Source organism: Pteronotus mesoamericanus, unplaced genomic scaffold (genome assembly GCF_021234165.1).
Source record: "Pteronotus mesoamericanus isolate MK-2021 breed Mesoamerican mustached bat unplaced genomic scaffold, CSHL_Meso_final contig_105, whole genome shotgun sequence".
Classification (NCBI taxonomy): domain Eukaryota; kingdom Metazoa; phylum Chordata; class Mammalia; order Chiroptera; family Mormoopidae; genus Pteronotus; species Pteronotus mesoamericanus.
The window spans coordinates 15,128,151-15,141,410 of NW_026555006.1; the positions used below are offsets into that span (position 1 = coordinate 15,128,151).

Genomic DNA, 13,260 nt, shown 5'->3' on the forward strand with positions numbered 1-13,260 from the left:
TGCTTACTGTTTTCCAGTTGAGAAACAGCTTATTTCCCCAGACCTTTGGTGGTCCATTCTCTGCCCTTGGTCCAGCCCTGCTAAGGCATGCGACAGGTGTACCAGGTGATATCTGCTCTTGGCACCATCAGTGCACCATCTCAGTTCACTTCAAGTTTTGCCTCTCCTCCGGTGCCTGGACTCTTTACTCAAACACTCAGTAGGGGATCTGGTTGTTAAAAAGGCTTGGCTCCACTTTCTGTTAGCCCTCACCGTTGGGCTGTGCACCCCATGGACTCCTAGTCACTTTGCCTCATACTGCAGCAAGTCCTTTGGCAGGAAGCTGAGGCTAATTCTCAACTTCCTTCTCTGTCCTTCTATGGCTGTGGGAACTTCTAGGACATGCAAGTGCAGAGGGAGACTTAGGTGTGCTAGGAGACTCATGTCCTATAAAACACACTCTTTTGCCATATTTCTATTCTTTTGTGTTGAAGGATCTCGTTAGTGTTCTATTCTCATTACCCGTCTTTATTTCCCCCTTTCCTGCTCCTTGACCACAAGAGCACTTTCCTTAATTCATATTCTATGTTTTCAGTTACAGACAGAAAAGCTGTGTTTAGACATCTATTCTCTGCTGAGGATATCCAAAGGGGAGCTTCTGGACCTAAGAAATACTTTCTCTCTCTCTTTTTTTAAAAAAAACCTTGGGATTATTCCTGAATACTGTTTGTATATGTGTGCTTCAAGAGTCTATTTCCTGGAAAAGTAAAACTAAGCATTGCGTTCTGTCTAAAAGATGGACACCCCACCCATTCTGTCTTTCTCATTGCGTTCTCTGGTAATAATCTTGATCCTCCCTGAGGCAATGGCTGCCCCATTGGAAGTTGGGAAGTTTGCATACAAGAATGTGCATAAAAGAAAAGCACATTCAAAGAATTGTTAACCCCACCAGAGTGGATCATTATTGCTGAGATTTGCATCGTCCAACAAGATAGCCACTGGCCTCACATCACTCTTAAGCACTAGTCTAAATGGAGATTTGCTGTGAGCATAAAACAGATCTTGGATTTGGAATGCAGAGTAGTACAAATTAAAAATGTAAAATATTTTATTATACTTTCTGATATAGATTACATTAAAATGATAATATTTTGGATATTCTAGGATAAGTAAAATCTATTGTTAAAAGTAATTCCACCTGTTTCTTTTTTAATGTGGCTATTAGAAAATTAAAAATGACATGTCTAACTCCTATTTGTGGCTTGCGCTTTGTTTCTAATGGACACTGATGACCTCGAGTGTTTCACTCTGCACTTCAGCCTTTTCACTACAGTGCAAAAGGTCATACTAAATGTTACAGATGGCATCTATTCCCCCAGAACCAGAGCACCTTGGCGGACTTTACATTTTACATACTGCACTCTTGAAGTTTTCTCTATGTAAGAGATGTTTTATTACACTCTCATTTATTGGAACTCAGCAAACATTTGTTCAGTGATTTAAATATTCACCTAATATTAATTTAGCACCTACTATATGCCAAATACTGATTAGATTCTAGAGACTCAGCAAGAAATAGCATAGAGTCTTTGTTCCTTTGGAGTGTATATTCCAGAGGGGAGGAAGTAAATAAATAAATTATAAAACAATCCCAGCTATGATAAGAACTGTGCAGAAAAATGAACTTGGTCAGGGGCAAAGAATGATTGGATGGTGAGAATAGAGTGTTTACGGGAGGATAACATGAGAAGATGACGTGCAGACAGAGAGGACGAAGGGGCAATGAGGGAGTGAGCCCTGTGAAGATATGCAAAGAACATTTCTGGTAAAGGTAACAGCATGTGCAAAGGCCTCGCTGCATGCAGGACCCTATGTTTAGTTCTGTGAGAATTCTCAAATGCATAATCATGACTACTGCCTTCATATACTTATAGTACACAAGTGATTTTAATAGGAGACTTAAAATGATGAATGACAGGAATAGTATACATCCAATCCTTTGCATTTGAGAACTAAGTTCCAGAGGTGAGGGATAAATTAAGTGCTATTCAAGTACTAAACATGAGCAATTAACTATGACTAAAGGAATTACAGAATCATTTAGGGAGGGGGAGTAGCTGTTTGGGAAGGGGTTGAAAAGGGGAAAAAAAAGTAAAGAAACCAGGAGATATGTGTATAAGTGACAAAGAGAGGGGGAGGGAGGGAAGGGCAAAAGGGAGGGAGAAAAAGAGAGATACTAAATTACTCTCATAATTGGTGGTGATTGCCCATGACAAAGCCACATTTTTTCAAAGGCAAAATTACTTTTATTATCTTCTCATGGAGCACTACGACATTTAGTCTTGATGAGGGCCCTAAGTGTCATTTAATGCTTCCAATAATTTCCATTTCTAGTTTCAACAAGGTTTAAAAAACCCTAGCCTATAATCCAAATTGAATGGGCACATAAGAACACTAGAAGCCCTTGGAAATATTTGATCTCATTTTCTCACCATGAGTTTAATCATAGGAATTTAAATTAGAGCAAACTCCAAAAATGACTGAAATACACTAAGCAAAGGGCAAAACAAAACAACAAAAGCACGACAAAGCTTTGACTACTTAGGCACTAATATGTCTCATCTGGACACCCTAGTGATCCCAACATTAAGGTAAGTTTTGATCTGCGGATCAGACAAAGAATCCCTTTGGTGTCCCCTTCCTTCCTCCCTGAAAACTTTTCCTACTGAACTGCAGGGTGTCACACTAGCCCTTCTTTTGTGATAACCTTTTGGAATTACATTGGCAAATATACTGATTTTTAAACAAGGATTATCCAAGAACAGGAAGATAATCCAAAGCTGGTTGTTTCCTTTGAAATCATAAAGACATAATTTTGGGCAGTGTGATACATTTTAAAAATTTTGGTTTCCAAAGGTAACATTCAAATTAATATTCCTTTCCCCCAAATCTTTGATCTGATGAATGGTGTGGAGACAGCCAGAGTTGTGCTGGTCACAATAAGAAAATAAGTCCAAGTTCACAAGGCCATCAACTGAAAGGTGATGGATTTAAAATTTTGCTTTTGAGAATGTTAGTACTGCATAAATTATGAGCAGGAATTAGAGAGCTTTAGATAATTATGAATAACTCTACATGGATTAATTAGTGTTTGTTAAACACTGTTAATATTTCCAGTTTTAACTTGATTTCTAAAAAGCTTTCCTTCTATTAGGTTCTTTTGTGGTAATGCATTTACACATTAACTGAAGACTTTTGAAACACATTCCTTTTACTCAAAGGATGACTTTAAATCTGTAAATTCAATCTTGTTTTCAAGTCAGTGTGGAGGTATTTTATGGTAGGTGTGATTTTGCTACTTGTCATATAGCATGTAACAAATAAATACCCAGTTGATTTATTTATTACTATTAAGCCTAGTTGATATTTCTATTTTCTGAAAGGGAAAATATTCAATATATTAGGAGACTATGGTTGTTAGTATTTAACTTAATGATATACCCATTGCTGTTCTCTGGTACAGTATTTCTTGCATAGGAGGTAAAGTACATTCTTAAGACTTTGCTTCCCAAACAATCAGCACTTTCTTTACAGGCATATTTGGAGCTAAACTGATTTATAGTTGTAGTTTTGAATTTTAGTTTGTTCTTGAATCTCTTTGGAAGACTGTGAACATTGTGTCTTTTTAACTAGTCTATAAGTTTCTTGAAATAGAAACATTTCTTTTAAGTCTTCCCCTAGTATCTTATGTGCACACATATTGATTACAGTAAATGTTAGGCCTACAGTGCATTTAATATAACAACCAGTTATTAAACAGTAAAACACTGAATGTATTCCAGAATATTTCAAACTTTGGAAGATTCTAGATTGTTTTGTTTTCTTCCTGTTACTGAACTGTGTTTCCATGGACTCTCAAATAAATAGTATTCCAAAATGATGTCAAGCACAAGAAAATACAATTATATCCCCTTTTAGGTGGAGAGAGTGGGGCCTCTGAAAATTGTCAGGCCTACTCATGCCCAGATTTCCGTCATCTAAACATCCTATGTGGGTGAGATAAATTAAATTGCTAGAATACCAGTTCTGTGAGAACATTTACTATGCCTTTTGTTGTTGTTGTAACTTTCTTAAATAGCACAGTGCAAAACTATAACAGGTGTGCAGCAAATATTTGTTAAAGAAACACAGTTAAACCCTTAAACTTGAGTTACCCTTGTATGAACCAGGATAGGTATGGATGGAGAAGGTGGGGCAGAGAACATGTTTAAATCTGAGGATGTCTAGCGCCAGGTTCTCCTGTTTATTTTGAAGGGCTAGTAGAAAGTACCTGTTTTGTTTTTTTTTAATAAGCACAGAATGACTTTCAGGTGAGAGACCTTGGCCTGATGGTAAGACTCCCATTATTCCCTGTTAAGATAAGTAGAGAATGACAATTATATCTTTGAAACTCCAAGTTGCTATCAGTGGCCATTTGCAGTGCTGTAACATTTTCTTCTTTGAGCTGATATATATGGTACAACAGGCAGTAGCTTATTTGGGACCCCTACTCCCAACAGTACCAGGAACCACAGTCACCAAGAGTATTAGAGGAAGAATAAATAACTCTTATCTTTGGTTATAGTACAATGCTTTTTATATTCTCACGAGAATTTCATTTATGTCAGCATCAGAGCGTATTGAACATTGCAGTTCAGCCCAGGAGTGAATTAATTATACTCTTCTTTTTCTGATCTCTTATATAATGTGAATAACAGAAAAAAGAAATCTCACCCCCAAGAAGAACTTTTACTGGAACAAGAATAGCAGTCACCCATAATAATTATTCCGTCTTGCTGTCCTATGATAGGAAGTATTTTTACTTTAAAACACTAAACTAGAAACTTTATACTTTAGCCAGTAAAGATTGTTCCCATGTTGTAGAATATCACTGATTTCCTAAATATATTTTTAATTATAAGCTTTCATTTTAGCAAATTAAAAAAGAGAAAAAAAGAAAAAAAGAAAGAAAATTCTTAAAAAGAGAAAGGAGATAGCCCTTCAATCCAGATGCCATAAATGGGAAATATTATCTACCGTCCTAAAGATGACCATGAATATGCAACGGATATATTTATTGTAAAAGGTGTGAATTAACCTCCCCCATTTCTTGATTTCTATTAAGCTGTTGACATCATTGTTAGATTCTGATCGTGAGATGATGATTCAGGACCTTCTGAGTGACAACTTGATCATTTAGTTTCTTATTTTACTCCACTGCGCATCATTTTTATTATTTGAATTGTCTTTTTTTTTCTCCTTTTTTCTTTCCCTGTTGTTCCTCCAGAATGTTAAAGATTATTTTGAATATAGCTTGAGTAAATCCTACAGTTCTAGTAACACACTTGGGATTGACCTCTGGAGAGGGAGAAGGTGCTGCTCAGGAAACTTACAGTTACCACCGCTGTCCCAAAGACAGAGTGAAAGGGCCAGGACTCCTGACGGTGACGGCATTTCCAGACCAACCACGCTGCCTTTGACAGCACTTCCAAGCATTGCTATCACAACTGTAAGCCAGGAATGGTGAGTAACTTCAAAATTATATGTCAATTCTAAGTTTGATTTTCTCATTATTCTCAATACAGTTTCCTGTTATTAAAATATTAGTTATTTGTGGGATGACTAAAGCTATACACATTTTGATCATTTGTTTCCCTTTGGGTGGGAACAAGAGAACTTTTAAACAGTGGAGGTATTTTCTACCTCTTTAGATTGGAAGGAGGCTATTGAGAAAGAAATGAGATATGTTTTTATTAATGTCAAGGGAAAGCAAAATTATTGCCTATGGCTTTTTTAAAGAAGAACTATTTAGTGTGTGTCAATATGTTTTAATTTAGTAAATCAATATTTTATCAGTTCTAATCAAGATGGGATTGTATGTAAATGTGGTACTCGCATCCTCCCACAACCACATCAAAATTACAACTAAACTGATGAGCGAGTATCATTCATAATTGCCTGAAATCTAGCCAAATGGAAGTCCTACAACTAAGAATATAAAGGAAAAGTTACATCGAGACTTGTGGGAGAGGTGGAAACACAGAACAGTCTAGTCCCACACCCACATGTGGCTATAAAAATTGGGTGTGAAATCTTGACTGTGGAGGACCCTGCTGAGGAGTAAGGGGTTTCTGCCCTACACCAGGCCTCCCATTTCAGGGTTCCAGTGACAGGAAGAGAAGTCCCCATAACTTCCAGCTGTAAAAAACAGTAAGGATTGTGGCTGAGTGAGACAAAGGGCTTTTGGAGTCCCAGGCATTTCTCTTAAAGGGCCTCTGTACAGACTTACTTGGACACACTCCTTCTGAGTTTCAGCACTGGGGCAGCAGCTTGAAAGGCTCCAGGAATTTATGAATGGGATTGAACTGTCTCCTTAAAGCAAGAGCTGGAGGGGCAGCTTTCTTACAGACAGAAATGCTAGAGGAGGCCATTGTTACTTTTCTGAGCCCTTCGTCTATAGAACCAGCAAGCAGATACCATATCTGAGTCTCCATCAACTTGGTTCACACTGTTTGCCCAGCCCTAGTGATTTTCTTAGACCCTGCCACCTACTAACATGTGGACCCACACAAGCTGTTTCTAGTGGCTCTTCCATATGAGTGGCCTATCTAGACTCAGGCTTCAGACTTTCCTAAAATCTCTCAAATATGACATGTGGCTTTGAGGTGTCCCATACCTCTTGCTAAATGCCCCAGGCCCTGCACTAGTGGCAGCTGGTCTTTGTTTGGTCTTGGCTTCTCCTGGGCACCTTCAAACCCAGCTCAAGTAGCAGCTGTCTGCAGATAGCCTTATAGCTCATGCCAAGTGGCCCGAGGCAGAACACAGGCGGCTGGCACCTCCCTGGAGGCTCCAGAGCCAGTGTACCTGGTGGACAGCTTCAGACTACATCAAAGCACCACCCAACCACCTCCACAAGTGACACACTTAAGGGGCAGACTCAGTGGGTACCAAAGCCCTGCTGAAGTAAACCCTGCTCCATGGGGTGGGCCTTGCAAAGCTGATTCTTCAAGGTGGTTGCAGGCAGTATTTGCAGCTGATCTGGCTGGGGGTAAAGCTCTCCCACTGATGTGCAACAGCAATCAAGGCTCAACTACAAAAGGAGGGTGTACACAGCATAGGGCTGTGGGTGGGGGACGGCTCACCTGGAGTGCCTAGCTTGGGTGAATGGGAAGGCTGTGTTACTGGACCCTACAGAACACTTACTACGTTAGGCCACTCTACCAAGCCCAGGAGACAAAGAAACATGTCACAAATGAATGAACAGAATAAAACTCCAGAAAAAGAACTAAGCAAAATGAAGACAAGCAATCTACTAGGTGCAGAGTTTAAAACACTGGTTATAAGGATGCTCAGTGAACTTAGGCGGAAAGTAGATAAACCTAGAGAGAACTTCAACAGCATAAAAAAGGACACAGAAACCATAAAAAAGAACCAGTCAGAAATGAAGGGTACACTAACTGAAATGAAGACTAATTTACAGGGAATCAACAGTACAGCAGATGAAGGTGAGAATGAAAGCAGCAATTTGGAATATAACAAAGCAAAAATCCCCAATCAGAAAAGCAAAAAAGAAAAAAGGAATACCAAAAAAAAATGAGGACAGTGTAAGGAGGCTCTGGGACAACTTCAAGCATACCACCATTTGCATAATGGGGGTACTAGAAGGAGAAGAGAGAAAGCAAGAAACTGAAAGTCTATTTGAAAAAATAATGATAGAAAACTTCCTTCACTTGGTGAAGGAGATAGACATATAAGACCAGGCAGTGCAGAGTCCCAAACAATACGAACTGAAAGAGGCCCACACCAAGATACATCATAATTAGAATGCAAAAGCGTAGAAACAAAGAGAGGATCTTAAAGCAACAAGAAAAAAGCTACTAATTACCTACAAGGGAGCTCCCAGAAGACTGTCAGCTGATTTTTCGATAGAATCTTTGCAGGTCAGAAGGGATTGGCCAGACATATTCAAAGTGATGAAGAGCAAGGACCTACAACCAAGATTACTCTACCCAGGTTAGCTATCCTTTAGAATTGAAGGGCAGATAAAGAGCTTACCAGACAAGACAAAGCTGAAGTCATCAGCATCAAACCAGTATTATATGAAATGTTAAAGGGTATTCTTAAAGAAGGAGAAGAAGATGATGAAAAATGTGAACAATAAAGTGGCAATAAATACATATCTATCAACAATTGAATCTAAAAAATAAAATAAACAACAAAACAGAACAGAAACAGACTCATAGATACAGAGAACATTTTGAAGTTTGCCAGATGGGAGGAGGATTAGAGGGATGGATGAAAAATTTGAAGGGATTAAAAAGTACAAATTGGTAGTAACAGAATAATCATAAGGATGTAAAGTAGAGCGTAGGGAATATAATCAATAATATTCAAATAACTATATATGGTTATAGTTATTTAACCATATGGATATGGTTAAATTAATCAGGATGGGTATGAAATTAATCAGGATGATCACTTAGTAAGTTATATAATGTCTAATCACTTGGGCAGTTGAAGCCTTCAGCATCCACAGCTGTAACAAACATTTAATGCAGCCAAGCCCTATCCAGATTAAGATGAAACTTCATATTAATGGCCTGTTTGCCTTAGTTTCTCTTATTTGATACATTATGTTGGGCTTTAAAAAAATATGAAATGCTTCACAAATTTGCATGTCTTCCTTGCACAGGGACCATGCTAGTATTATCTGTATCATTCTAATTTTTAGTATATGTGCTGCCAAAGTAACACTATAGGGAGCTTTTTACAAGAATATTACAAGGCATGCTAAAAGGCAAGAAAAAACACAGTCTGGAGGAACAAACCAAGCTGCAGAATCAGACCCAGATATGACACAGATGTTGGAACTATCAGAAAGGGGATTTAAAATGACTAATGATGTACTAAGGGCTCTAATGGAAAAAGTAAACAACAATCAAGAAGAGATGAGTAGTGTAAAGCAGAGAGATGGAAACTCTAAGTCATAATTAAAAGGAAATGATAGAAATCAAAACTCTGCAACAGAAATGAAGAATGTTTTTGATGAGCTCATTAGTAGACTGGGTAAGGCTGAGGAAAGAATCACTGAAATTGAAATCAGGTGAAAAGAAATTTCCCAAACTGAAATGTAACAGAGACGAAATCCCCCAAACCTAAAACAGACAAATGAAGAAATGTCCAAGAATCACGTGACAATTTTGAAAGGTGGAACATGCATATTTAGAATAACAGAAGTGAATAGACAATGGAGCAGAAGTAAATATGAAGTAATAGCTGAGAATTTTCCAAAATTGATGACAGACACTAAACCACAGATTTAGGAAGGTTAGGGAATACCAATAAGGATAAATACCAAAACACCTATACTTAGGCATATCATATTCAAACTACAGAAACCCCAAAACAAAGATAAAATCATGAAAGAAGCTGAAGAGTAAAAACCATATGCAGAGAGGAGCAAGGATAAGAATTACACCAAAGTTCTTGTTAGAAATCATGAAAGCATGAAGGTGGTGGAGTGGAGTCAATTATTTAAAGTATCGAAAGAAATGCCACCACCCCATCAACCCATAAATCTGTAACTAGCAAAATTATTCTTCAAAAGCGAAGGGGGAATAAACATTTTTCATACAAATGAAACTTAATGTAATTCATTATCAACACTCCTGCCTTGAAAGAAATGATAATAGAAGTTTTTTGGTTCAAAGGAAAATGATATAGGGCATAAACTTGGATCTATATAAAGAAAAAAATGTAAGAGAAGGAATAAATGAGAATCAAATAACATTAGTTTTCTTAACTAATCTTTCTTTATAAAACATGACTGGTAATGTAATTATAGTAATAACATACAACCTGTGGACAAGTGAAGTGAATGACAGCAATGCTATAACGGACAGGAGGGAGAAATATGAGCTATTCTGTTTTAAAGCACCTGTGCTATCCCATAAGGCAGACTTATATTAATTAATAACACATATTAAAAAGTCTAGAGAAACCATTAATTTTTAAAGAAAGTATAATTAATATTGTCAGAGAGGAGAAAAAATAGAATTATTTATTACGCTCTATTAAAACCAGAGAAGGCAGAAAAAGAAGGGAGAACAAAGAATAAGAGCAATGAATATAACATAGGAATGAACCCAACTATATCAATAACTACTTTAAATCTGGATACCAGTGATCTAAATACACTAATTATAAAACAGAGATTGACAAAGTGAATAAACAAAATAAGACCCAACTATTGAATACATGTCATTCACTAGAAAATCACTTTAAATATAAAGATTTAGATTTGTTAAAAGCAAAGCAGTGGAGAAATATACACTATGCTGGTATTAATTTTAAAAAGTTAGTGTAGCTATATTAAGTTTAGTTAAAGAAGACTTCAAATCAAGCAGAATTATCAGGGATATAGAGAGCCATTGCATGAGGAGAAATAGCAGTCATTAGTGTGTATGTACCTAACAACAGGGCATCAAAAATACATGAGGCAAACCTAATAGGTCTGCAAGAAGAAATGGATAAATACAGTATTATAGTTGTAGACTTCAACATTACCCTTTCAATAACTAATAGACCAAATAGGCAGAAAATTATTACAGATATATTTGCCCTGAACAACACTACCAATCAACTTGATTTAATTAATTTTTAAGAACACTCCATTTAACAACAGAAGAGGACACTGTCTTGCCAAATTTGCACTGAATGTTCACCAAGATACAACTATTCTGTACTAAGCACACACCTTAACAAATTTAAAAGGATAAAAATCATACAAAGTGTATTCTCAGACCACAATGCAATTAAGCAAGAAACCCATAACAGAAAGATAGCTGGAAAATCCTATGCTTGGAGATTAAACAACTAAACTCTAAATAACATATGGGTCAAAGATAAATCTCAAAAGAGAATGAAAAATATTTTGAACAGAGTAAAAATAAAACTATAATTTATTATAGTTTGTGGGATATAGCAAAATTAGTGCTTAGAGGGAAATTTATAGCATTATAATATATATTTGACAAGAATGAAGAAGCTAAAATGAGTAAGCCTTCTATCTTAAGAAATTAGAAAGAAATGGGACAACTCAAGACTAAAATATGCCACAGAAAATGAATAACAAAAACTAGAGTAGAAATCAGTGCAATTGAAAGCAGAAGAACAATAGATGAAATAATGCAATCAATATATGGTTTTCTGGAAGGATCAATACATTAATAAACTCTGGTAGGTCTAACCAATGAAAAGGAAAAAAAACACAGTACCGCCTTCAGAAGCAAAAGAGAAATCATCACTATTGATCTCATGGAGAGTAAAAGAACAATAAAAGATTACCGTAAGCAACTTTATGCCCAGATATTTGAAAATTTAGATAGAATAAACTAATTTCTTGAAAGATGCGAAGTACCCAGACTCACAGAGGGGAAACAGAAAACACAAATATGCCTATTTCTATTAGAGACATTGACTATAATATTAATAACTTACCAAGAAAGACAGCTGCAGGCTTAGATGGTTTCACTGATGAAATTCACCATATATTTTAGGAAGAAATAGTATCAGTTTTTCAAAATCTATTCCAGAAAATTGAAATAGACAGAATGTATCATTGAAGAAATGATATCAATTTTCCACAGTCTATTCCAGAATGTTGAAGTAGACAGTAATGAGGCCATCATTACCATAACACACAAATCAGACAAAACCATTACAAGAAAGGAAAATTCCAGACCAGTATCTCTGATGAACATAGATACAAAAATCCTCCAAAGAATTAGCAAATAAAATTCAAAATTGTATAAAAAGGATTATATATCCTGACCAAGTGGGATTTATTCCAGCTATGCAAGGCTGGTTCAACACCTGAAAGTCAGTCAATACAATCTACTATCCCAACAGATTGAAGAACAATTACATAATCCTATCAGTTGATGCAGAAAAAGTATTTGGCAGTATCTGATACCCATTTATGATAAAAACTGTCATCCAGCTGGAAAGAAAAGAGAATTTCCTCAACTTGAAGACCTCGATAGAGAACTTACAGCTAACATCTTAATAGTCAGAAGCTAGATACTTTCTGTATAAGATTGGAACAAAAGTAAGAATGTCTGGTCTGATGAAACTTATTCAACATTATACTAGAAGTCCTCACAAGTACAATAAGACAAGAAAAGGAAATAAAAGGTATACAGTTTAAAAAGGAAGAAATAAAACACTCTTTACAGATGATGTGATTGTTTATGCAGAACATCCCAAGGGATTCTGAAAAAAAACCTTTTTGAACTAATAAATGAGTCTAGCAAGGTTGCAGATTATAAGATTAATATATAAAATTGATTGCTTCCCTACACACTAGAAATGAAAAATTGCAATTTGAAATAGTAATAATAACAAATACTATTTATAATAGCATAAAAATAAAAAAATATTTAGATACATCTAAAATATGTACAAGATATATAGGCAGAAAATTATAAAATTCTGATAAGAAATCAAAAAAGGCCTAAATAAATAGGTATATTGTGATTTTATATTAAAAAATTCAAAAATTTTAGGATACATTTTTCCCACCTTCACTTATAAATTTAATGCAATTTCAATAAAATTTCCAGTAAACTATTTTGTACATGTGAACGAACTGACCCTAAACTTTATATGAAAGGAAAAAGATCTAGAATGATTGACATAATACTAAAAAAGAAGAAAGACTCACACTACATGACTTAAAGATATTATAAAGCTATAGTAATCGATATAGCATTATATTGGCAAAGAATAGATGCATAGATCAATGGAACAGAATAGAGAGCTTGGAAATAGACCTATAAATATAGTCAATGTTTTTTTAACAAGGGAGCAAAAAAAAAATCCAGTCATGAAAGGACAGTCATTTCAACAAATTGTGCTGGAACAATTAGCCATCCATGTGCAAAAAAAAAAAAAAAAAAAAAAGAACCTAGATATAGCCTTACACTGTTCATAAAAATTATATCTAAATGGATCATAGAATAAAATGTAAAATGCAAAACTATACAACTCTTAGAAGATAAAATGTAGGAGGAAAACTAGGTAACTTTGGATTGGGCCACAAGTTTTTTTAAACAAATATTTTTTTTTTTTTATTTTTAGAGAGAGAGGAAATGAGGGAGAATGAGAGGGAGAGAGACGTTGTTGTGTGGTTGTTTCTCACTCAACGCCTTCGGGGGAGCTGGCCTACAACTGAGGCATGTG

The 13,260-nt window shown here is 35.8% G+C and overlaps 1 protein-coding gene and 1 non-coding gene across 2 annotated transcripts in view; one reads left to right on the forward strand and one right to left on the reverse strand.

Annotated features, from left to right (window-relative positions):
• Positions 1–13,260, forward strand: part of PDE4B (phosphodiesterase 4B) — a 515,450-nt gene that overhangs the window by 92,996 nt on the left and 409,194 nt on the right. Inside the window, exon 3 of the mRNA XM_054574329.1 lies at positions 5,306–5,541. Coding sequence (XP_054430304.1) covers positions 5,306–5,541 — 236 coding nt within the window. The remainder of the gene's footprint in view (positions 1–5,305; positions 5,542–13,260) is intronic.
• On the reverse strand, positions 8,666–8,772 carry LOC129071485 (U6 spliceosomal RNA). Its single transcript, XR_008529261.1, has one exon. It is a non-coding gene; the product is annotated as a U6 spliceosomal RNA (small nuclear RNA).